The 22,686-nt window shown below is 42.2% G+C and overlaps 1 protein-coding gene across 1 annotated transcript in view; it reads left to right on the forward strand.

Moving 5' to 3' along the window:
- Positions 1-19,892, forward strand: part of myocd (myocardin) — a gene marked incomplete at both ends in the record, with an annotated part of 28,204 nt that extends 8,312 nt beyond the window's left edge. The window contains 11 exons of the mRNA XM_080048685.1: positions 6,107-6,244; positions 10,451-10,638; positions 12,178-12,276; positions 12,841-13,160; positions 13,332-13,488; positions 13,818-14,324; positions 14,908-15,399; positions 16,868-17,005; positions 17,435-17,563; positions 18,464-18,521; positions 19,276-19,892. Of these exons, the coding sequence (XP_079904811.1) occupies positions 6,107-6,244; positions 10,451-10,638; positions 12,178-12,276; positions 12,841-13,160; positions 13,332-13,488; positions 13,818-14,324; positions 14,908-15,399; positions 16,868-17,005; positions 17,435-17,563; positions 18,464-18,521; positions 19,276-19,892 (2,843 nt within the window). The remainder of the gene's footprint in view (positions 1-6,106; positions 6,245-10,450; positions 10,639-12,177; positions 12,277-12,840; positions 13,161-13,331; positions 13,489-13,817; positions 14,325-14,907; positions 15,400-16,867; positions 17,006-17,434; positions 17,564-18,463; positions 18,522-19,275) is intronic.
- Positions 19,893-22,686: the final 2,794 nt, after the last annotated feature.

Consider the following 22,686-nt stretch of genomic DNA (forward strand, 5'->3'; position numbering starts at 1 on the left):
CACCATCTCTACCATTGTGTCCTTGAGCAAGACACTTAACCCCAAAACTGCTCCAGGGGCGCTGTACTATGGCTGACCCTGCGCTCTGACCCCCTCCGAAGTGTGGTAACTTGAGAGGGGATATGCGAAAAGACAAATTTCAATGTGCCTCGTGTACAACTGACAAATAAAGATAACTTAACTAACTTAGACCTCAGAGGGTTAAAAAATGGGTCCGCCCACCTGGCAAATGTAATTCCAATATTCACTCACTTGTAGCTCTGTTTTGGTCTCCACCAACTCCTGAGGGAAATATTTAACTCTTTAGCTGCTTAATGTGCAACTATTTTCACCAGCTAATCACCAAATAAGTATTTTTTTGGTGCCTGGCAGAAACAGTTAACAAATGTAGAACAAATTGTTCTGACATAGTGCAATGAAATATCTAATATTGTCTTTGCCCTGACAGTTTTTGAACAAAAACATGGATGTACAGTCGATGGTCATAATACAAGTCCAGTGTGGGAAATATAAGTTGCTATTCCCTTTACAAACTTGCCCTTTAATTGACGACCTGTTGGCTCAATCAGTATTATTCTGAACATGTTGGAATGAGTGGTGGGACTGGGAATCGGATCATTGACAGTGAAGTATTCCACGACATGCAAAAATAGAACATACAATACAACTGATTTGTGATCATCTGTCGCAGTTTTGAAACCAAACAAGAGAAACCAATGCCAGCTGCTTGTAAAAGAACACACGCGGAAGACATGGAGACATTGGAATAGAGTAGCTGGGGTCTACAGATGATTTCAATGATGAACCCTAACCAAGAAGAGAGACGCAATCAGTCAAATCAGCTCCTGGAGGTTTTTTGTATTGGAATCAAGAGTGGTTGAAATGGAACCCTGCAGGGTCCTCACTATAAAACAGTATATAACATGATGAGTCAAACTGTATCAGAGCTGAGGTCGACTTCGAAACTCTCTTTGAACTAAAGACTTACGTCACAGATAAAAGGTGGAGTTAGTGATTCTAGAGAACGTTTGTTGACAAAATCAGAATTTCTCCTCACGATAGGCTACCTGCATACTATCTGTGTGCTGAAAAAAAAATCTGGTTCTAATAAACAGCCTGGGCTCTGTAAAAAAAAATGGGTATGCAAACAAAGGGTATGTAAACAAAGGTCCCCCCACCCCCCATTGCTAGCAACATTCCTGTTCACAGAGCCTAGGCTGTGTATTAACAATGGATTATTTTTCAGCGCACAATTTGTTGATTGTGTGGAAATATTCTGTGATTTTGACACAAAAAAAATTGTCAAGTTTTCTCCAGGATCGCTGACACCACCTTTAAAAACAGACCGAGAGGAACTTGCAAGAAAGAAAAAAATATATTTAAGAGAAGCAGCAGGCAGAGAGACAGGCAGACGGGGCCAGCAGCCAGCAAGCAGACAGACAGGTCTGCCAGTGACCGCCGAGGAATGCTCTCACTCTGGAAGAGACTCCCTGCTCCAGAGAGAAGACAGATTTACATTTACTACAACGTACCTGTTTAACACAGAGCGCCACATCAAAGCACAAGGCACGCCCAAACACAACAACGTGTCGTACAAGCTAACATTTATAAGACAAAGGCTCTGTACGCCTAATGTCACATAAGACACAGTGTTGAGAACAAGTAAACCCTGGTGGTGTGTGCTCTTAAATTGTCACTTGCTGCCATGATTAACGGCCTCTTGTGTTCTTTAGGTCATGGTAGCTCTGTAACGTTTGCAGCTATATCTTGTTCTGCTCTCCCAACTGCCAAACACACTGCATGCCACGAATGTCACACGAATACTAAATATTTTTGTTGGCATTTACAGCCCTTTGGTGCGCGTCTCGATTTGAAATATGGAAGCCAACAGATTTGTTTAGCACGAGACATTACCCTGCAGACATCCTCTTATACACTGAGAGAGATCTTATCAGTGCCTAGTACTATTAAGCTGCATCAGTGACTAGTGAGCGATGCCAGTGTGCAGTGTGACCTTTTTTTTTTTCGGGTTACTCGCCTGCGGGGAACAACAAGGGGACAGAGGGGTGGGGACTTGTGACCGCTAGGGCCAGGGATTTGTTGAACGATATCTCTGGCACCATTTGCCATTTCAGAGGCTCCAGCCTTTCAGATAAAACTGCTGGTTAAGTGTGCGGGGGAACGGAATCCAGAGGCCCAAGCCGAGTCCCCCTATCAGTTTCTAGGAGTCTGTCACAGATAAGGGCGGCAAGGGATAAAAAAAAAAGAAAAGGCAATTGGCCAGCGTGGGGCTCCAAGCATTTTTTTTTTCTTCTAAAACAAGACATTTCAATTGGCTGTTTTATCTCTTGATTGCAGCAGGCGGTGGCTGCAGATGGAATAGGGCTTTTGCTATTTGTTGGTACATATTTTTCTCACACCCACTCACTGGGACTGGGACTGGACTGGACGCATTTCCTTATCACTCACAAAAGCATTTTAGTTTGTCAATTGTACACAAGGCACATTGAAATTCGTCTTTTTCGCATATCCTCTCTCAAATGTTCCACTTCGGAGGGGGTCAGAGCGCAGGGCAAGCCTTAGAACAGTGCCCCTGGAGCAGTTTGGGGTTAAGTGTCTTGCTCAAGAACACAATGGTAGAGATAGTGGGCACCGTAGATATAATATCAACAACCACTTGTGTTACAACTTACACGCTCCTGTTCGGTGCCGGGGATCGAACCAGTGACCTCATGGTTACTGATGGGACCCCATTCCTCTTGGCCATCCTACCACCATTTGGTCCTGAAAAAACATATTTTTCGGGGATACATAGCATCCTCCTCCGTGCTGGTGGTACAGTATATTTGATCCTTCAGATGCTGGCTGGCTCTACCAGGAGCTTGTGTTATTCCTGCTGGGGGAGATGGACATGGCGCAGGGTCTGTGTATATATTACCCCAGCGGAACATCTGGTGTTTATTAGGCTGTTCTAGAATCCTCCGCCCCAGCCCGACTGGCGTGTGGCCTGCATAGGAGCGCACTGTCTGCCACACACACACACACACACAACCTATCTAATATTTCCTCATAAAGATTATAGGCCCCGTGGCTTCAGGTTTACTGTGTCTTCTTTTTCTCCTGCATGCGCTTGTGCATAAAAACGTTCCTAGCCTAATGCACCGTCCGTCTCCCCTCTTAGTGCCCGACCGTGTTTACATTTGACTGATACATTCAGCAGGTATTGCAACGTGTTTGAGAGTGCGTTGTGCGTTTTTAATACCGCTGCAGAATTTGTTTAAAAGTCTGTATAAGCTAGTTTTCGGGGCCTTGCAACACACTTAAAGCTCCATGTGTCCCATTGATGTCAAAGCGCAGGTCTTAAATCAGGCCGGCGAGTGACAGGTGTGGCGGTGAGGAGACTCAGGGCAGGGCAGCTGAGTTATAAACACACCATGATGTCACCCCTCTGCTAGTGGACAGAGACATATCGCCTAGTGAGCAAAGAGTGGCAGCTGATCATTCCCCGCCCTCCCATATTCTACTGAGGAGAGGCACTCAATCCAGGCTGGCGCATCCCGTTATCCTCCGGCAGTTGAAGTTCAGAGTGCCTTAGAACCCTGTTTTTTTTATCTTTACTCAAACCAGTGTGTTTGAACTGTCTGCTAATGGTGCTTACCAACTTGCCCTCATGTTATACAATGGACATTTGAGCGGCTCAGGTGCCCCATTTTGGCCGACCTTAAAGCTAGAGTGCATAACTTCTTTATATAAAAAAATCAATGCTGGTTACATTCAAGCCGTCGCCAAATGGGATTTATTGACACAAAGTTGATTAAGCCTATATCAGTTCGACAAAACTGTCTCTGTATTTCTCAGTATGGCAGCGTTTACAAACTGGTGTCGCCCCCCCCCAACACTGGAGCAAGCTCAGAAAAATTCCATGAAGCGGCAATAAAATGTTTCAGTTTTTGATTTTACTACTGCTAAGAAAAACCTGGACGTACAGCAGAAGGAACACAATTCATGCGCTATCACTGAGAGCTTACCTCATTCGCCGACAGGGTTGTGTGATTATTTAGAATTCCTCATGGAGGCAACAGAAGTTACGCTTTAAGGCAAACACATTTATTTTACTACCATCCCCTCACCATCACACCTTTTGCTTCAACTAATTTCTCCTCTTCTTTCTATACTTTACTGCTTTAATGTCTACCCACAAACAGTTCCCTTCTATCTTAACTCCCTTATAAACCTCCATTTGAACTCATTCTTTCATTTTTGTTTGTATTTCTTTCAATTCGTTCTTCCATTTCTATTCAAACTGCAGTTTCTGTTTTTCTTTTATACATCCTCAATTCTTCCTTTCTTACCTCATTTCTACCTCCATTCCATTCTTCCTTCATCTCTTCCCGTTCTGGGCTCTCGGCTCGCATCGCAGTCATATTCACACTCATACATTTCAAATGTTTTAAATAAATAAAAAAAAAACACAAAATATTGCCCTCCTTTATCTCAGCTGTCCATCCATTCCTTCATTGTTTTTTCTCTCTCTCTCTCTCCTGACCTATTTTACAGGTCTGTTTTTCTTTCATTCATTTTGTCTTTCATTTTTACCTCCCGCCCAAATAATCCTTCTATATTTTCTTCCATCCATTCATCCTCCTTCAATGACCTCTATCCTTTCTAACCCCCCCACCTCCCCCCACTCCTCTCCTTCTCTCTCTCTGTCTGTGTATCCAGTCCTCTAAGAATTATAACAGTCTAATTTTGACTGAGACGCCAAATATTTGCTGTATCTGGAGATTAAAAAATCTTAATATTGCCCATTAATCTTAACTTGACTTTGATGTTGGAATTATTATTTTTTTAAATTCCTTATGAAGCGTTACATTTCAGATCCATTATTCATCATGGCAGCAATACTTTACCTGAGGTGTCCGGCACAAAACCCCTCAACATAATTCATTTTATTCTGGCACTGCGTCCTATACGTCAGCAGTCAAAATTACATTTGACCAAATAAGTGCCGTTGCTGGTTCATGCACTCCGAAAATGAGACTGATGTGGTGTGTTCGGCCCTGCGAGCGCTGTGGATAGACTGTAGGCCAGGCCAGGTTAGGCTCCAAACCTGATTATTTATACTGGATACAGCAGCTGGGAGTGAGAGAGATTGCGGAAGGTTGAAAATATTGCCCCTGCTGCAGCCCTTTAATTACAGCCACTCCATTTATTGTTCTAGCACTCAAAGGTGTCTGGCAGTGCAGCTGAACCGATATGAGAAACGGATCCAAAACAGAAATATTGATATTTGAAGGCCGAAAGTGAAGTCAGGTGCACTCTGCTTGTTGGGGCAATGACCGCTCAAAAACAGCAGCAACAATATATTGCCGTTAGACATTCTATGATGTGTCTGATTGTAGTAGTGATAAAACAGCATGCAGAATAGGATGGTAAAAAAATTAAAACATTAATAATTCAGTAAATTACAAAACCTCATTTAAAAAGAAAAGTATGAAAATATATCTAATGAAATATAATCTGTGTGCAGTGTTCATGCTACTGTTTCATTTAAACAGGAAAAAGGGAAAGGCTAGATTATGCAACCAAATATATGTGAACCTATTTATTTGAAGTTCCAACTGCAGTTCAAACGTTGGACAAAATAAATAATCAAGCTGTAATTTAATAAGAATGTAACATTCTCGGAGGATCTCCTCAAATGTGCTGGCGGTCTCTTTGCTGAAGTTGTAATATTATCTTGTAATGTTAACTTGTCTCTCAAACCAGTTAGGGGAGACACTGCGGACTGGAGAGAAGCCTGGGCTGGGCTTTCAGCGTGACCTATAGTTCACACGTTGAAAGTTATACAGCAATTCTGTAATGCAATTCCTTAAAGTACACAGCCACCATGTATTTTATGTTTAGGCTACGTGATTTCATTTATTTTGCTGGTCAAATTGGCAATGGCTTGAATGTAACAAATATTCATTATATGAAAAAGTTAGGCACTATAGCTTTAAGTGCAGATTTTGAGTAAATGTTCTTAGGAACTCTCCAATACTGCAGTATGTACATGTTTTGACAGTGTTGTGCCGCTGTGTGTGTGTGTGTGTGTGTTGTGCAGACCCGGCCTCAGACGAGATGAGGCTCAGGCGAGCGCGGCTCGTCCAGGAGCTGAATGAGAAGCTGGCTGTCAGGCCGGGGCCCCTGGAGCTGCTCCATAAGAATATCATTCCCCTAGACTCTCCCTTCACAATGACAGGTATCAGAGAGAGAAGAGTACCACACCTCTCTCACGCCTGCTGCATCCCAACCCGCGTCACTCCACACCTGTGTGTTAGTGTGGTAGTAGCAGGGTTCCCATGGTCATGGAAAGGTTATGAAATTGTTTGGAATTAAGTGAATGTAGACTAAAATTCATTAGTTCACAGTTTCACTTAATGTCGAATGGAATATGAAAGAGTTCCATGATTTACTATTATTCAAAATCCAGTGCACCTGTTGGGATGCGGCTTCTTGACAGTTTTCTGAAAAACTAAAGTCAGCAAACCAAACCAACAGTTAGCAGTTCGCTTATCCGCAAGAATCCCTGGGTTATTTTTTAGTACTTTAAGGGAGAAACGCTATGTCATGGAAAAGTTTGGAAAATTAATTGGTAAAAATGTGTGGGAACCCTCTAGTAGACTCTTAGTTTTGATGAAAAGGAGAGCATGCATTCCTCCCTCCTGTGTGTGTGTGTGTGTGTGTGTGTGTGTCTGTGTTTGTGTGTGTGTGTGTGTATATGTATGTGTGCGAGCGGCCGCCTTAACAAACCATTGTCCATCTCATCTACTAAGCCGTACAAAGCACTCTTGTGGAGATTGTAATCTACTCAAACAGGCATGTACTTTAATGACCTCACTACCTCAGCACAGTCACATCATTTTGTCAAACAGGCACCAAACTAAAAGTAGAGTGTTTATTTCTTTTATCAACAACACCGTGTGTGCTCCATTACAAAAAGGTTAACGACGCCACGAATAGGACATTGCATTTAGCTAGTAAATACCTGAATATCCACCTGATTTTAATGTCTCCCTTAGTAACCGTTGATGTCACAATATGAAAGAACACTAGTAAAATCAATTTATTAACAGCTTAATAACACTTACAACTTCAGATCTGGTGGATTTTAAGGCTCCATCAAAGATTTATTTAGCCAATAATCATCTATTAATGTATCACAACTGCATTATAGCCAAATACAAAGGACACAAAAACAGCCACCCCTAGGTTTTTTCACAACAACCACTACATCAGTCCTTAGTAATAATGGCCTAAAACCAATTGATAGAGCATTAGCAGATGATCTATCAAACATGAATTGAACTTGTAAACCTATAATGAAGGTTGAATTGGCAAAGTGGCACAAAGAAATGTGATAAACCTAACATGTTCACTCTGATGAAGAAAAGTATTTTAACAAGTCATGGAATTGTTGCCTTCCCCACCTTGACACTCTCCTGGACTCTCTCAGTACCTGTTTCCTGTTTTCTTCGAGGCAGGGTAAAATATGTATTTGTATTTCTTTTGCCAAAAGAATGTTATTTACATTCTTAGAACGTCATGCTTCTTTTGGAATATCTCCAAAAAGGTTGTTATTGTGGTGCTGGAAAGGACGATTTTCGTAAAAAAAAAAAAAAAGAGGTGCTTTGGCAACAGCTTTGATAAATGTATATCGTGGACTAAAGTGTGTTGGGAGCCCTCTTGAGACCTCCACCTCCTCAGTGTTTGATTTAGGGGAAATGCACGACATGCATTGCTTAGACACTGCATTGATTTAGCGATGTGTGAAAGCGCCGGGGCCCCAAGCGCTTTCCCTGTGGCGCTCCTCTGACCTCGCACGCTGTTTGTCTTCCAATGCTCAACGTCTTACTCACTCTCTCTATATCATTCCTGGCAGTGCATCTAGTGTTTTTTGGATGTTTCTTTTTTTAATGTTTGCCCCCTTGAGCTTCCTGTAAACATGTTGCGTAAAGGGAGACGGCAGGCTGCAGTCAGCTGGTTTACACTACCTTCTGCAGGAGGAGGGGAGCGCCCGTTTATTGAGATGAGCAGCAGCTGTATTTGGGTCCACCCTTAGCTCCTCAGAAGTGGCCCATGTGTATCGCTGTGTTGAGTGCATCCGTGTGTGTGTGTGTGTGTGTGTGTGTGTGTGTGTACACCCGTGTGATGGCGTACCTGTGTGTGTGTGTGTTTGTACCTACCTCCTCTGCTTTGTGTCTTCTGCCGTCAGCCACCTACAAAGGCCTGGCTGTGACAGGACCAGGCTGTTGCGTTCCCCCCCTCGCTTGCAGCATTAACCCCCCCTCACCTTAAAGCTCCATCTCCCCTTACACAACAATCCCAACGATTGTTTCGACCTCTGCCCGGGTGAATTTGGAAACTATGTGACACGCCGTAACTCCTTTAAAAAACACCAGCCACTTGAATAGCGGAAGTGTTGCTGGATTTCCTGCAATCCTGCCATCTCAATCTCCTGATGACATGATATTGACTTAAAGACTTATGGAAAAACAACAGCATGTACTGGACTTGCATGTAGCGGGGAGAGAGGAAAATGTACAGAGACGACGTGCAAATTGTCACATGACCTATTCAAAAGGGGTCACTGGTGTGTGTGTGTGTGTGTGAGACTGCCAAAGAGTGAAGGACTTGAACGTGAACAGGTGGGAGGAAATGGCATTTAGGACAATGCTGTGCACTAAGCTGTGTGTTAGGCTCTGCGAGTGTGTGTGTGTGTGTGTGTGTGTGTGTGTGTGTGTGTGTGTGTGTGTGTGTGTGTGTGTGTGTGTGTGTGTGTGTGTGTGTGTGTGTGTGTGTGTGTGTGTGTGTGTGTGTGTGTGTGTGTGTGTGTTGTAGCGAGGTCATTGAGTTGCAAGGAATAGGCCTGGTGCTGTGATTGAAACCAGGGTCTGTTCCTGCCTGCTGTCACATGTTTGGATACAAAAAGAGAATCTTATACCTCTGCACACACACACACACACACACACTCACACCAACCTTTACCACCTCCCTCCCCTGGCTCTGTCCCCTTTAGCTTCATTAGATTAGCCACTCTCAGGTCGTCCAATTAAAACGATGTTCACTATCAGCCCAGCCAATCAGGGAGCGTGGTGGATGTAAAGTGGCCGGTGTCAGTCTCTCACCCGCGCAGCGTAACACCTCCGGGCATGAGTGTCGTACAAGGTGTCGGTGACAGACAGGATGTGTGTGTGTGATTTCCACGGGAACATACATTGTGTTCAACGTGCAGCACTTTGCAACGTTCATTCAAGTCTCATATAAACAGGTCAATACAAACGCAATGCCCTCTTTCAAATGGAGTAAAAATGTGCTGTGGGCCATATTGAACCCACTGTGTCTTCCACCCCATGTGCACTGTGTATGTATTAGTGGGTTATAAGTAGCTAGTTTGTATTAACACGATGAAGCACAAATAAATGGTCAAATTAAACGCATGAGCACTTCTAAGCTTCAAAATAAGATTTTAAAAGCCAAGAACAACTCGGTTGAAAGTATTTCTCCTGACATCAAATATTCACCACTAACTAAGCAACAATCAAGAGTATATCTTTAGGTATTATATATTAAAGAAGAATTGTGTGATATTTTTTGTTAATATACGTGTTCAATCTCTCTATATTCATACAGCAATCACTTAAACAGTATGCACAGTTCATAACACAGGTCTCCCAGTCATTCAGCTTTGCAGTAATTGCCAGTTAAAATTTTGAGTATCCCGCTCATTTGATCCAATCAGGAGACAGAGTGATATAAAGAGGCGGGTCTCTGTGCCCGTAATGATGACTCGCTGCTCTTAATCACGGCATGATCCGACGACGACGGCGGCTGCGTATTCATGTGATGGTGACGTAGGGACGAGAAAGGGGACTGCTAACTGCAGTCACTGACAGGAAGTTAGCTAAAAGGACCGTATCGCTAACTTTTCCTTTTATCACATTTGATTGAGAGTGGACTGGCAACATAAGCAAACTACCCTACTGTTAAACATTTTTGATTCAAACGCTTCTTCATTCTGAATAGTGCACAGCATTTCAACTGGCACCGCCAACTTCAAACCAGTCAAAAAGCCGACAAAGAAACACAGAAATCGCCCAGGTGAAAAAGAAAAAACTGTTCTGCCTTTGGTTGTTAATATCTATATTTACTGTATGTGGGACCCCCTCAATCACAGTGTAGAGGCCTTTTAACAGAGCAAGAGACATGTTACACAAACTAACTTGATAAAGTGATGATCTAAACTGTATCATCAACCATCACACAACTAAAATATGTCGTACAAACTGGACTACATTGACTAATGACTAAAAAGCATGCTCTATTTAGCCTCTTGGGGCTCTCAGTAATCTGAGAGGTAATGCATACTAACTGACCCCCCCACTCCCTTTTTTCTCCTCTCTCACAGTAAACCATGGTAAGTTCCCTAAACAGGAGGACTCGTATGCGTTTGAGGAGGACAGCAGCAGTGAGAGTCTGTCTCCGGAGCAGCACCACTGCAGTGACGAATCACAGGGCTCGGCCTGCCCTTCATCTGAGCCCACAGGCAGTACGCCCTCCTCCTCATCCTCACCCGCCCTCACCAGCCCACTGCAGGTAACACACACACACACACACACACACACACACACACACACACACACACACACGTTTTGTTTTAGGTTTATTTTGTCATAATTCCTCCCTCTCCTCCATCTATCTTTCACTCTGATATTGTTGACATTTTTTGACTTTGCTTCTGCTGCCCTCCTGTGGTGACAGTTGGAGCTACAGTCTGTTCTGTTTTCCACTGACCGTTGAAATAAACTTCCTTTAGTTTTCCCAACTGCTTATACCTATAAGGCGAGACACTGAAGGTGAATAGGGTAAACATTTTGGCTTATATATATATATAATCATGACACTTTGCCTGTTGATTACTTACAGTAAAACAATGATTTTTTTTGTATTGACAGTTTTTCAGAAATGTTTGATTAAACACGCAAATTTGGCAATATCTTACTAAATCATGTTAGCACATTTATATATACCTGTATGAAAAATGACATGTTATGGAAGCAAAATAGCCAAAAATCGGAACATTTAACAGTGCTTGAAAAACAATGTTTTTGCCTGCAGTGAAAACTTAATGAAAACATGCAGTGTCTTGCGTTACCTCTTGATGACCTCATTCTAACGGCCACTTGTACTTCATGCCAGAACAGGGTTGTTTGTATCTGTATAGTCTTCTTTCTTTGAAATGTTCCAACTAAATCATCAACACTAACTGTCTCCTGCTGACCGTTGGAAATGAATGTTTGGAGCTATTTGGAATACCTCTGCAAATGAAACATCAATACGTGTGCCCCTCTGGGTGTGATTATTCCATTTGGATTGCAAACTGGCTGTCTGGCAAGCAGTCCCCGTGCCTCTTCAGTTCAAAGTTAGAATCCTAAGGGAGAAATAAGTATCACAGGCTAGCAAAGAAAACAGATATGTTCACAAGAAAATCATGAAATCTAAGGAAACAATAGCAAAAAACAACGTCACCAGACGGAAAAATCTAAAATAAAGGAAATCGTTTGTTCATTTTAACTCACTTTTATTATTGCACTGTGATCTAATTGTTAAATATTGAGAGGTGGTTGTCAGACGGAGGGGATCATAAAACAGCTTGATGGATAAACCTGTTTGAATGGAACTTGTAAACACACCAGTTTATCAAATGAGGCATGATCCAAGAATGTTGGTTCGCTATGTAACAATACTTCAAAAGTATTATCAGCAATTCCACTGTTATATTATTCAATCATTACTGTGAACATTTGAATGTTTCAGCTGGCTGCGGTTAAGCTCAAGCTACGCATTAAGTTGTAATCAGTTAAAATGTAATCAGTTGCTTTGCTCAAAGAAATAAGTAAGAACTGGGTGATTCTCTGACTTTTCATCAGCTGTCAGACGAAATACCTCCAAAGCTATAGATTATTTCAATCCACCTAGAACGCTAACAAGCTATACCAAGACAGGGAAAATGCACCTGTTAAATTATCCCTCATTACAGGGGCCCAATAACCATCTTCAACTGGCCTGTTGTCCACTCATATTCAAAGACCTGGAGAATACTTTATAGAGTGTGTTGTGTGTCTGTGTGAACAGGGAGGTGCAGCCAGAGACCCACCTGATCAAAGCCAGGAGGAAGGTGGTGCCAACAACAGCCAGGTTACTCCCCCAATACCTGTTCCTGCTATTGTCAAGGTCAGCAACACTTCAACTTAACTTGCATGCTCCAGGGTTTGTATAGAGTCTTGAAAGTCTGGAAACCTTGTGGGTTTTGAGGTTTGAAATGTTCTTGAAATCTCAACACATTACTGGTAAATGCTGGATTTTCTCTACATGGACATAGGCTGACACCTCATTAACTTCCATTATACAAAATGAACTAAATTGGACTTATGTAGCATACTCATTTTGATTGATACTGTTTAATTCATAAATGTTTTTATGGAAAATCCATGTGTTTTTCTTCAATATCTTATAGGTGATTGTCAATCTACATTATATGAATACCGTTCCATTTTACAGATAGGGCAATGTATGCCATTTATTATAATTTTTTTCATTTCAACAACTTGACTATATATGTAAATACATGCAGTAACTTTAATACGTAACATTTCTTGTGTGTATACAGTATGTTCTGGAAAAACTTGTATTGTATTTTATTCTATCTTATTTTATTCTATTATAGTTTTTTCTTCTTGAATAAGTTGAACCCCTGATGCTCATACTATCTCCCCCCCTGCCTTTTACTCTGGACAGTCCAAGACGTCGGACAAGAACCGACACAAGAAGCCCAAAGATGTGAAGCCCAAGGTGAAGAAGCTCAAGTACCACCAGTACATCCCTCCGGACCAGAAGGCAGAGAAGTCCCCTCCGCCCATGGACTCTGCCTATGCCCGGCTCCTCCAGCAGCAGCAGCTCTTCCTACAGCTGCAGATCCTGAGCCAGCAGAAACACGCCCACACACACCCGCAGTCACAGCAGCACACACACACTCCACAGACACAGGCCCAGGCCCAGGCACAGCAGAGGCAGCCCTCCTTCAGCTACCAGCCTCACCCACAGAACCAAAACCACAAGTAAGTAGGAGTATATTTATCAGCTAAATCGATGACAAACCATTTTCTTGAGAACCAAAAAGGCTCAAAGAGTTGCACATTTAAAAAATGTACATGGGATTTGTTCACCTTGTTACTATTTAACTATTATATTAACAACGTGACTCATACGTCTTAATTGTCCCATTCTAGAGGAGTCAATGAGCAGCTTTCAGCTTGTAGCTCCAACGGCCCATCTAGCCAAGCCAACAGTAACTCGTCCTCGCCGGTCAAGAACACGTATCCCAACCAAAGCAACATCTCACCGGTCAAAGCTGGGCCCCTGCCCGCTAACCTGGATGACCTGAAAGTAAGTGTAATAAAGGAAATTAAAGGTGGAGTCAGCGATTCTGGCTCTGTACCGTGTGCGCCAAATAAAAATCCAGATACAAAGTGTAGGCTCTGTAAACGGGCATGTTGCAATCTACGGTGGGCCCCCATTGTTGACATACGGCACCCTTTTGTTTACATATCCATTTACAGAGCCTAGGCTGTGCATTAACACCAGATTTTTTTTTCCAGCACACACAGTACAGACAGGTAGCTAGATTGTGGGGAGATATTCACTCCTTCATCTTTTAACCCTTAAGCTGAAGATTGTATTTGACATTAACATCTCTTCTTTTTTTCCATTCTAAGGTATCGGAGCTCAGGCAGCACCTGCGTATGCGCGGCATGCCCGTGTCCGGCACCAAGACGGCCCTCATCGAGCGCCTGAGACCCTTCAAGGACTCCAACAACAACGCCGGCTCCTCCCCCTCGGCCTCCTCCTCCTCTGACATCACCACGGTGACCTTCCCCGTCACGCCCACGGGCTCCCTGTCCTCCACCTACCAGTCCCCGCCCCAGGCTGGCTACCACTACCACTACCCCAGCACCTCCTCCAGCCCGCCCGTCTCCCCAGCCTCCTCAGAGCTCTCCCTCAGCGGCTCTCTGCCTGACAGCTTCAGCGACGTGCCCATGTCCTCCCCCACCACGCAGTTCGCCCTGCAGCCCTCTCCCACCGCGCTGGGATTGGAGGACGGAGGCCTTGGGGGAGGGGCCGGGGAGGGCGTGGTGGTGGAGGCGGAGAAAGACAAGATGCTGGTGGAGAAGCAGAAGGTGATCGAGGAGCTGACGTGGAAGCTGCACCAGGAGCAGAGACAGGTGAGAGGCAGTAAGCATCAGTGTGTCAGACACAAAAAGCCTTATAAGAGGCTCAGCATAAGGACATTTAAAGCTATAGTGCGTAACTTTTTCATACAAATGATTTATCGGTTACGTTCAAACCATCGTCAAAAGACTTGACCCAGAGTAGATTAAGCCTATCAGCTTCACAAAACTCTCTCTGAATTTCTCAGTATGGCAGCATTTACAAACTGGTGTCGGCCCTGACACCGGCGCAGGAGCTCTGAAAAATCCCCATTGACCAAGAAATGTTTCAGTTGTTGATTCTGATGCTTAGAAAAAACCTGGACGTACAGCAGAAGGTATGAAATCCATGCGTGATCACTTCATGGATAGATGCGCCAACAGTGTTATTAAACTTAATTCCTCATGAGGGCGACAGAAGTTTGACAAATGAGTTGACGCAAATGTCGACTCATCTTGCAATGGCTTGAATTGTAAACGACTTTCATTTATACAAAAAATGTACGCACTATAGCTTTAATATCTTTACAGGGAAATTTCGCAAGATGTATATTCAAATAATAATTGGCATATTTACCTTATCACCATGCTTTGTCAGGTTGAGGAGCTGAAGATGCAGCTCCACAAGAGGAAGCGTTGCTATGGAGCCACACAGGACAATGTCCCTCCTCCGTCTCACCCCTCCATGCACCACCAGCACCAGCAGCAGACCGCAGCCATGATGGGACAGCACTTCTTTGGGGTGACCATCAAGCAGGAGCCCATGTCCCTGTCCTCCAGCTGTCCTCTGTCTTCTCCTAAACAGCTCAAGAGCTCTCCTGGCAGCTGCATGGAGGAGCTGGGCCACTGTCACGCCCCGCTCCCCAACATGGGGGCCCCCGGTGGGCCACAGTGTATGGACACGACCCCTTCCTCCGGCAGCCCGTCCACCATGTCCGCCTTCCTCAGTCCACAGTGCTCTCCTCAAGACTCCCCCATAGGGAAGCCTTCAGGCAGCCCCCAGCCTTCGCCTCCTAACAACCCCTACCTGCTGTCACCTGCGCTGGGAAGAGACGGTGGCTGCGGCAATAACAGAATATGCAACATGCAGGTATGATGGATTTATTAACAGGAGGATTGTTGGCGTGAAATGTAACAACAGCCCAACATGTAATAAAAAAATAGTAGGGGAGAACGGGGTAATTTGTCACACGGGTTGGTTGTCACAATCGTTATATCTCGGAACCAGAAGGCGCTGTCTGTGAAATTTTGGTATGTAAACATCCAGAATTGGGATAAGAGGTCACCTACATAGTCTTCCTTGGAGTTAGACTGCTGCATTTGAGGTGAGAGGACTGTTTGTGTTTTTCATGTCAAATTGAAAATATTTAGCTCCTCAGTATTTTTCTTCTAGGCTTTTACAGAATGGGTTTATAACAAAACACTTGTTACCCATAAAAAGTGTGAAGGGTAAACTATAGTTTAGATTGTGGTTAGCAAGCTAATTAGTTGTCAGATGGTTGTTGGCCTTGATGCTAGCAAAAAATTCAAGTTGGGGTTCGTCGTCACATTTTTGGGGGGGTTGGTTGTCACAAGTTATCCAAAGGCTACAGCCAGAAAAGGAACCCAATAACGAAATAAATTGTCAAGCTGTATCCTCACTGACACCCCAGAGAAGGAAAGAATAGAGCAGGAAAAGGCAGCTAGCATGCAAAGGAAAAAAGGGCAACACAATCAAAACAACCCAGTGCATCCCAAACTAGACAAGCTGCCAAGGCTACAGTAAGTTATATAGGCCTATTTGTCAACTTGACAATGCAATTGCATTTTCAAATGTAGTTCTACTTTCTTTCCTTCTTTTCAAGATTATTCCCATTAAGATAACATTGTGACAAACAACCCCATAGTGTATGACAACCGACCCCTTGATGGGGTTGATTGTCACAATGTGTAAGGGTGTTTTTGATGATTAATTTCTTCTTTATTACAATAAGATAGAAAAAGTGAGGAGTACACATTTCAAGCCAACACTTAAAGCTTCAATGTAATGTAGGAATGCCTATCGAAAGATGTTTAGGTGATGAGCAATTCTCAGTAGAGTAAAAAGTGTGCCTACTTACCCCGTTCTCCCCTAATCATAAAATCAAAAATGTTGATAATGTAACACAATGCTCAATCAAAAAGGTAAAAACGTTTTGCCCGTACTTTATGTTACAACTTATTACTTTGTGGGTCAGTCATTACATTATGGAACGAGCAAAAGCATTTTCTCGTAATATTGTACTAATTGTATTACATTAAAGAGAGTCAATAATGTATGGATTCATGGGCTAATTCAATGTAGAGTGTAGTAATAAAAAAATAATATTTCAATAGTTATAATGTAATTCAAGGCTCAAAGTGTTCAAACACCAACGTACCCTCTACACTACCAAAAGTAACCATTAGTCTTGGGTAGGTGTACACATTAGTAACCACATTTATCTCTTAATGTTGCCTTCATGTACAGTATATGATCTATTATTTAAGCTTTAACATTTTAATATACATGGTTCCATTGGACTCTTTGCTTACCGCAGATGCAGCAGAAGAATGGCCAGGCGGTGCTCTGTTCTTATCCTCCTGACCAAAGAGGCCTTCAGGGAGTCTTTCCCAACTCAACTGACTGTGGCCACGGCGGCTCAGCCAAGACTGAGAACCACAATATGCAACCAAAGGTAAACAACACTTACGTCAACACCAAGGGGATTTTGCAATGTTGTCATGTCGGTGTCATGTACTGTTACTTCATCTGAATCACCTCACAGTCACGTAACCGTGTTTCTCTCTTCTATTAATATGTGTTCTGTCTCTTGACTCTACGATTGCCTTTTTGTTATGAGGTTCATTGTCACCCTCGTCCAATCTCCACTCTTTAAAATCAGCGGTCATCTGTTTTCATCTCACATTCCTTCACATGTTGTTGACTTTTCCTTTACAAGAACACAACGCCAACCCAATGTTTAATGCAAGGAGGTTATTGCGTCACAAGGGCCGGATTTTTAGTTATTTTTGCTATTTTAAATCCACAGTAAACACTCGCATTGGGTAAGCTCCCCTATTCTAATTGGTGGGCTAATGTCACTTTTCACCTATTTCTCATATAGATGTCAGTATTGCCCTCTGCTCGGCATGTTGGCCAAAAGTGCCAGGTCTCTCCCCCCGCCTTCAGTAGCTCAGAATCAGATGCATCTGACTTAAGACAGCCCCCATGCTATGAGGATGCAGTCAAGCAGGTAAACTCAAATCCATGCTAAAATAACAGCAGACAATGGCTGGCCAGAGATTTTTTATTTTCCCTATCGGCGTTGCTGTAATTCCACCTTTCAACCTTTCTCCTCTTCTTTTTTTGTCTTTAAGTCCATCACTTGTATTGCACTGCTTTTATTCATCCATTCGCTTTGTTCACTGCACTAACTTTCCACCCTGTACCATGTCTGCAGCAGAGTGGGGTTGAGGTTGTACAAACATGTTTTGAAGGCAGATGTACCTCTTACTTGTTGAGTCAAACCAGAACATGGATAAGTGTTTTTTTTTCAGTTGGAGAAGTAGCTTCCAGAGCCAAACCAATACTACTATCAGCCAATATTAGCTTACTGCTGATAAGTAGCAGTACAGTTTTGTCTGTATTCATTATTTGAGTTGAGGTAAAACAAAAAAAAACAGACCCTGCGTTCCAAATGACATACTCTTTCTCGGAACTTTTCTACATACTACAGCTGAACATAAAAAGCATACAATTGGGAAATACCTTTACTTATGTATTTAATCATAACATTGTGCCTTGAACTTGCTTCTTGCTTATATATCCGTCGCATTGCTAGTCGATTTCCACACTAAAAATTATGAATCTTTTTCTACCATACTAAATACCAGGGAAGTATTGGAATTGGAATGCAGCCACTGTCTTTTTTATCTCATAGTTGGTTCAACAGAGAGTTTCATCTCAACCAATAAACTGCTCTGTGTCCAAGAAAAGTTTGTATAACCAAAACTCTCTCTCTGCAAGTCTTTGTCAGCTGCTTGAAAGCTTTGCATATTTTTCATGTAAAATCCTTCAATATCGTTGGATTGGGTTTTTAATTGTTAAAACATTATTCCATTGATAGAAACAACCCTTTTTATTACTGTTACAGCAACTCACCAGAAGTCAGCAGATGGATGAACTTTTGGACGTGCTCATAGAGAGTGGAGGTAAGGTGAAATTCCACATAGGCCTACTATTATAGTAGCTGTATTCGCTGGCAATGCCCATATACAGTATATGCAAGACGGTTTAAGGCCAGACACTGCAGGCAAAAACATATTTTTCTCAACCATTGGTCAATTTTGAGAGTTTCTTCCATACAAGTATAAGAAAAAATATCCTAAATACTTACTATATACTATAATACTTACTAAATTTACTATAATTTGTCTGCTATACAACCATCTTTAACAGCCATTATAAATCTCAACTTCTAAAGCACGTTTAGAAGTATATCAGCTCAACATCCCATTATTATTCATAGCACTGTTCTGAAGGTTATTACTTGAGGATTTTTTCATATGCTGTTAATAGTCTGATTATTCGTACATTTCCTTCTTAAAATCATGCCAGATGTGCAATTTTTACGATTTTTTTTCAAATAAAGATTTTTACTCTGGCTTTATCCAACATCATTTAGTTTTTTTAAAGAGATGCAAATGTACATATAGTTAGATATTGCAAATGTTGTATATTTATCAAATAAATATAATACAGAAAATAATTGTTTTAATGTAACCAATCAACAGGCAACGTTAAAAAATGTACCCTATTTACCAGCAATCTCTCACCTAAAATGAAAACCTCATGTAAATCCATCAAATGCAGTGGTTTGAAATATCCCCCCCACACACAGTGACATCAGATCCCAGTTCGTGCTGTGACCCCTCCCTCCCTCCTCTCCTCTTTCTCTTTCTCAAGAGATGCCAGCTAACGCCAGGGAAGTGAGGGAGAGGTCCTGTGTAACCAAAGTTGTGCCTCACATTACTGTGTCCCCAGGGTGTCCCGGCCTCCTCATCCCGAGGTTCCACCGACACTACGAGCACCTGTCCCCCGCCCAGCAGCTGCCTTACGAGCACACAGCCAATCACATGGCAGAGAGCCACCTGGAGAACCTGCTGGGAGGAGGTCCCATTGGTCGGGCCGGGCTAGAGGCGGGGCTTCTTAAAATGACTACGGAGAATGGGGGACAGGACGATGACGGCGAAGGCTACGGCAGCAGCCCCCACAACCACCACCAGCGCCACCATCCACAACATGACAAATTGGTGACAAACAGAGACCTGTTGGACACCCCTCTGTCGCCCATGGGCACCAAGGTGTCCTCAGGTGTCCCCGAGGTGCAGGGCATGGTCAGCATGACTTTCAGCGAGACGCCCTGGGAGACAATGGAGTGGCTGGACCTGACGCCGCCCAGCTCGGCCACGGCCTTCAGCGTGGCTGCGCCCACTGGACCCAGCATCTTCAACACAGAGTTCCTGGACGTCACAGACATTCATTTGAACTCTGCCATGGACCTTCACTTGGAGCACTGGTGAAAGCAGCACTGACCGACCAACCACCAAAGTGCTATCCACATAGGACCATCAGCTGTCAAACACTATGACACCAGCTTTCGAGTATAGCTGTACGGACCGCTTACATCAGCTATGACCATACCAAAGAACTTTTGAATTCTTCCATTGTGCCTTTTGCTGGATGTGACATTAAAGCTATAGTGCGTACATTTCTAATATGGATGAATGTTGGTTACATTCAAACCATCGCCAAATGAGTTGACTCAAAGTTGTACAAGCCTATCAGCTCCACAAAACTCTCTTTGAATTTCTCAGTATGGCAGCGTTCACAGACTGGGGTTTCCCCCTGACACTTGCGCTCGAGCTCAAGAAGCGCCCACAAAATGTTAGTTCTTGATTCTTCTGCTAAGAAAAAACCTGGACGTACAGCAGTAGGTATAAAATCCATGGGCAATCACCGAAGGCTTACCTCATGTAGATGCACCGACAGTGTTTTTGTATTTACTCAGAATTCCTCATGGGGGCGACAGAAGTTACGCGCTATAGCTTTAAGTAGACCATTAGCCTACATCCAGGGATTGAATTATATTTTTTTGACCTATTTTTTTCCAATTCTTCCAAAGACTGAGTGCTTTTGACATAATCTTTGTCCTTTTTGGACAACGATGCGCACAACTGCCAAATAAGTATGACAGTGGACACATAATTGGTTTCTCCAAATAATGGAAAAACATGTATACAGTGATTGATGCAATATCAGTGTTACGCCACTCAGACTTGAAAACACATCATGACAATCATTTTCAGAGTCTGTTTGTATACTGGAAAAAGAAGGAAGAAATGAATTACAAGGTGAATTGGATCGCTTAGAACAGCCATTTTGTAAATAATCTGACCTAGCTGTACTGACAGAGACAAGTTGCCGTCTGCATATTTTGTCAGATGTGTGGGAGAAAACACAGACAACAAATGAAGTGTATTATGTAACCAGCTTCTTATTTGATGTACAATATGACAAAAAAAATCTCACTGTGCACTTCCTACATAAAAACACAATTGTCACTGTTTGCTTGAACTTAGAATATGTGTGTCGAAATGGTTGTCAAATGCCTTTAAATGACTTTTTTTTTAATACAAGTTTCTTTTCTTTTCACTTTTTGTCGTATTTATCCACACATCTGCCTTTGAAAACCTTTTGTTTTATTGGTTTTAATCGCCAGACAACTATTTGCAACTGTTTTATTACTATTTTTTGTACCAGTTTCCCCTTTACAATGTTTTATTAATTTGATTTATCCCCTAAATGAAAACTGTTGACCGAACGTGGCTCCAACAACATAAGCCAGTTTTCTTATTTGACAAACAAAAACCGCAACTTCATCTCTATTTTTTCTTACAGAGTATATTTTTTGTCCAAACAAATTTAACCCTTTATATTCCGAGGCCGATCAGTTATTTATTTTGTGTTTTTATATGTATACGATATCCTGTATTTATACTGACATTCCTTCCTATTAAATTGGGGCTCTTTGATTTCCTGGAAAACTGCCATTTTGACCACGGCCATTTCTCAGTAAATCAATTCCTTTTAAAAAATGTGATAAAAACATGAAGGAACCACTTTGAAAAGCCATGCTTTCTTAAATAACTTTTCTTTAAAGAATCATATGAAGTGAAAATGTCCATTATTAGCACTTGTGAATAGGAAAATGTAATATATTCAGATCTTTACTGTGAATACTGCAATGTATTATAATTTTAACACAGCATTAACTTGTACGAGCCAGCCTATAGCCTACACAGTTCTTACACTATGAGTATATCAGACTCAGAGTTTTGGTCAGTAATAGTAAGTGTAAAAACTTAAAGGAAGGAGTTTGATGAGAAGATTAATGCCATACTCATATTTGTATACTACATATGAAAGGCTGCAGCCCCCTGCCCGTTAGCTTAATTCACATAGCTACAGTTACAGCTATGACAGTCTGTCCAAAAGTGACAATCTGCCAACCAATAACTCTAATTTACTTAATCCCACTCGTTATTTTCAATCCTTAGCAACATGTTGAGCCTCTTCTCTAATCAAACCTACTTGGCAACTACCTGTCACCGGTAGCCTACCTTTAGCATTCATAGATTAAAATAGTCTATCTTGTATTGCGCCTCTGAATTAATTTTTATTTAACACTATGATAATTGTTGGCTGTATTGGTGCTGGTAGATGGATTTTATTACATTTGCTTGTTTTTTTCTGCTAAGCTTAGCTAGCCGTTCCCCGACTCAAGCTTCATATGTACCAAACAGATATCAGAGTGGTATTGGTCGTCTCATCTTACTTTTGGAAAGAAAACAAACTAGTATACTCCCAATTATGTCAAAAGATTCCTTTAGGTGCATTGGCCAATACATTTCTTGCATTCAGAAACATGTTCTGTGTAATCAAGGGTCTCACTTTGTGTTCTGTTTAGACCAAATATTTCTTTTAAAGTGTTGCACTTGTTGAATGTGTAAGCTGTAAATGCCTATCCTGAATATATGATAAAGCTGATGGGTCTTTTCTTTACTTCTTCTGTAATAAGAATACAACTGGTCTTTTTATTTTTTTACCCGGTGGGGTTCATTTTGCAATTTTCCAAGAAAAATAAATCACATATCTGACAGGAGTGTCCATGTTGCTTGGCCACTGACTTGCTTTACTATTGTAAAAAGTACAGTATTTCCCTGCATCCCTGTATACTACAGAAAGAACAGCAATAAACTTATCACAGCAAAATAATTTCATTGTTTTTGTTTTTTTCAAATTCATGTCAAATTC

The sequence above is a fragment of the Ammodytes marinus genome (genome assembly GCF_949987685.1).
Source record: "Ammodytes marinus genome assembly, chromosome: 20".
In the NCBI taxonomy this organism is placed as follows: domain Eukaryota; kingdom Metazoa; phylum Chordata; class Actinopteri; order Uranoscopiformes; family Ammodytidae; genus Ammodytes; species Ammodytes marinus.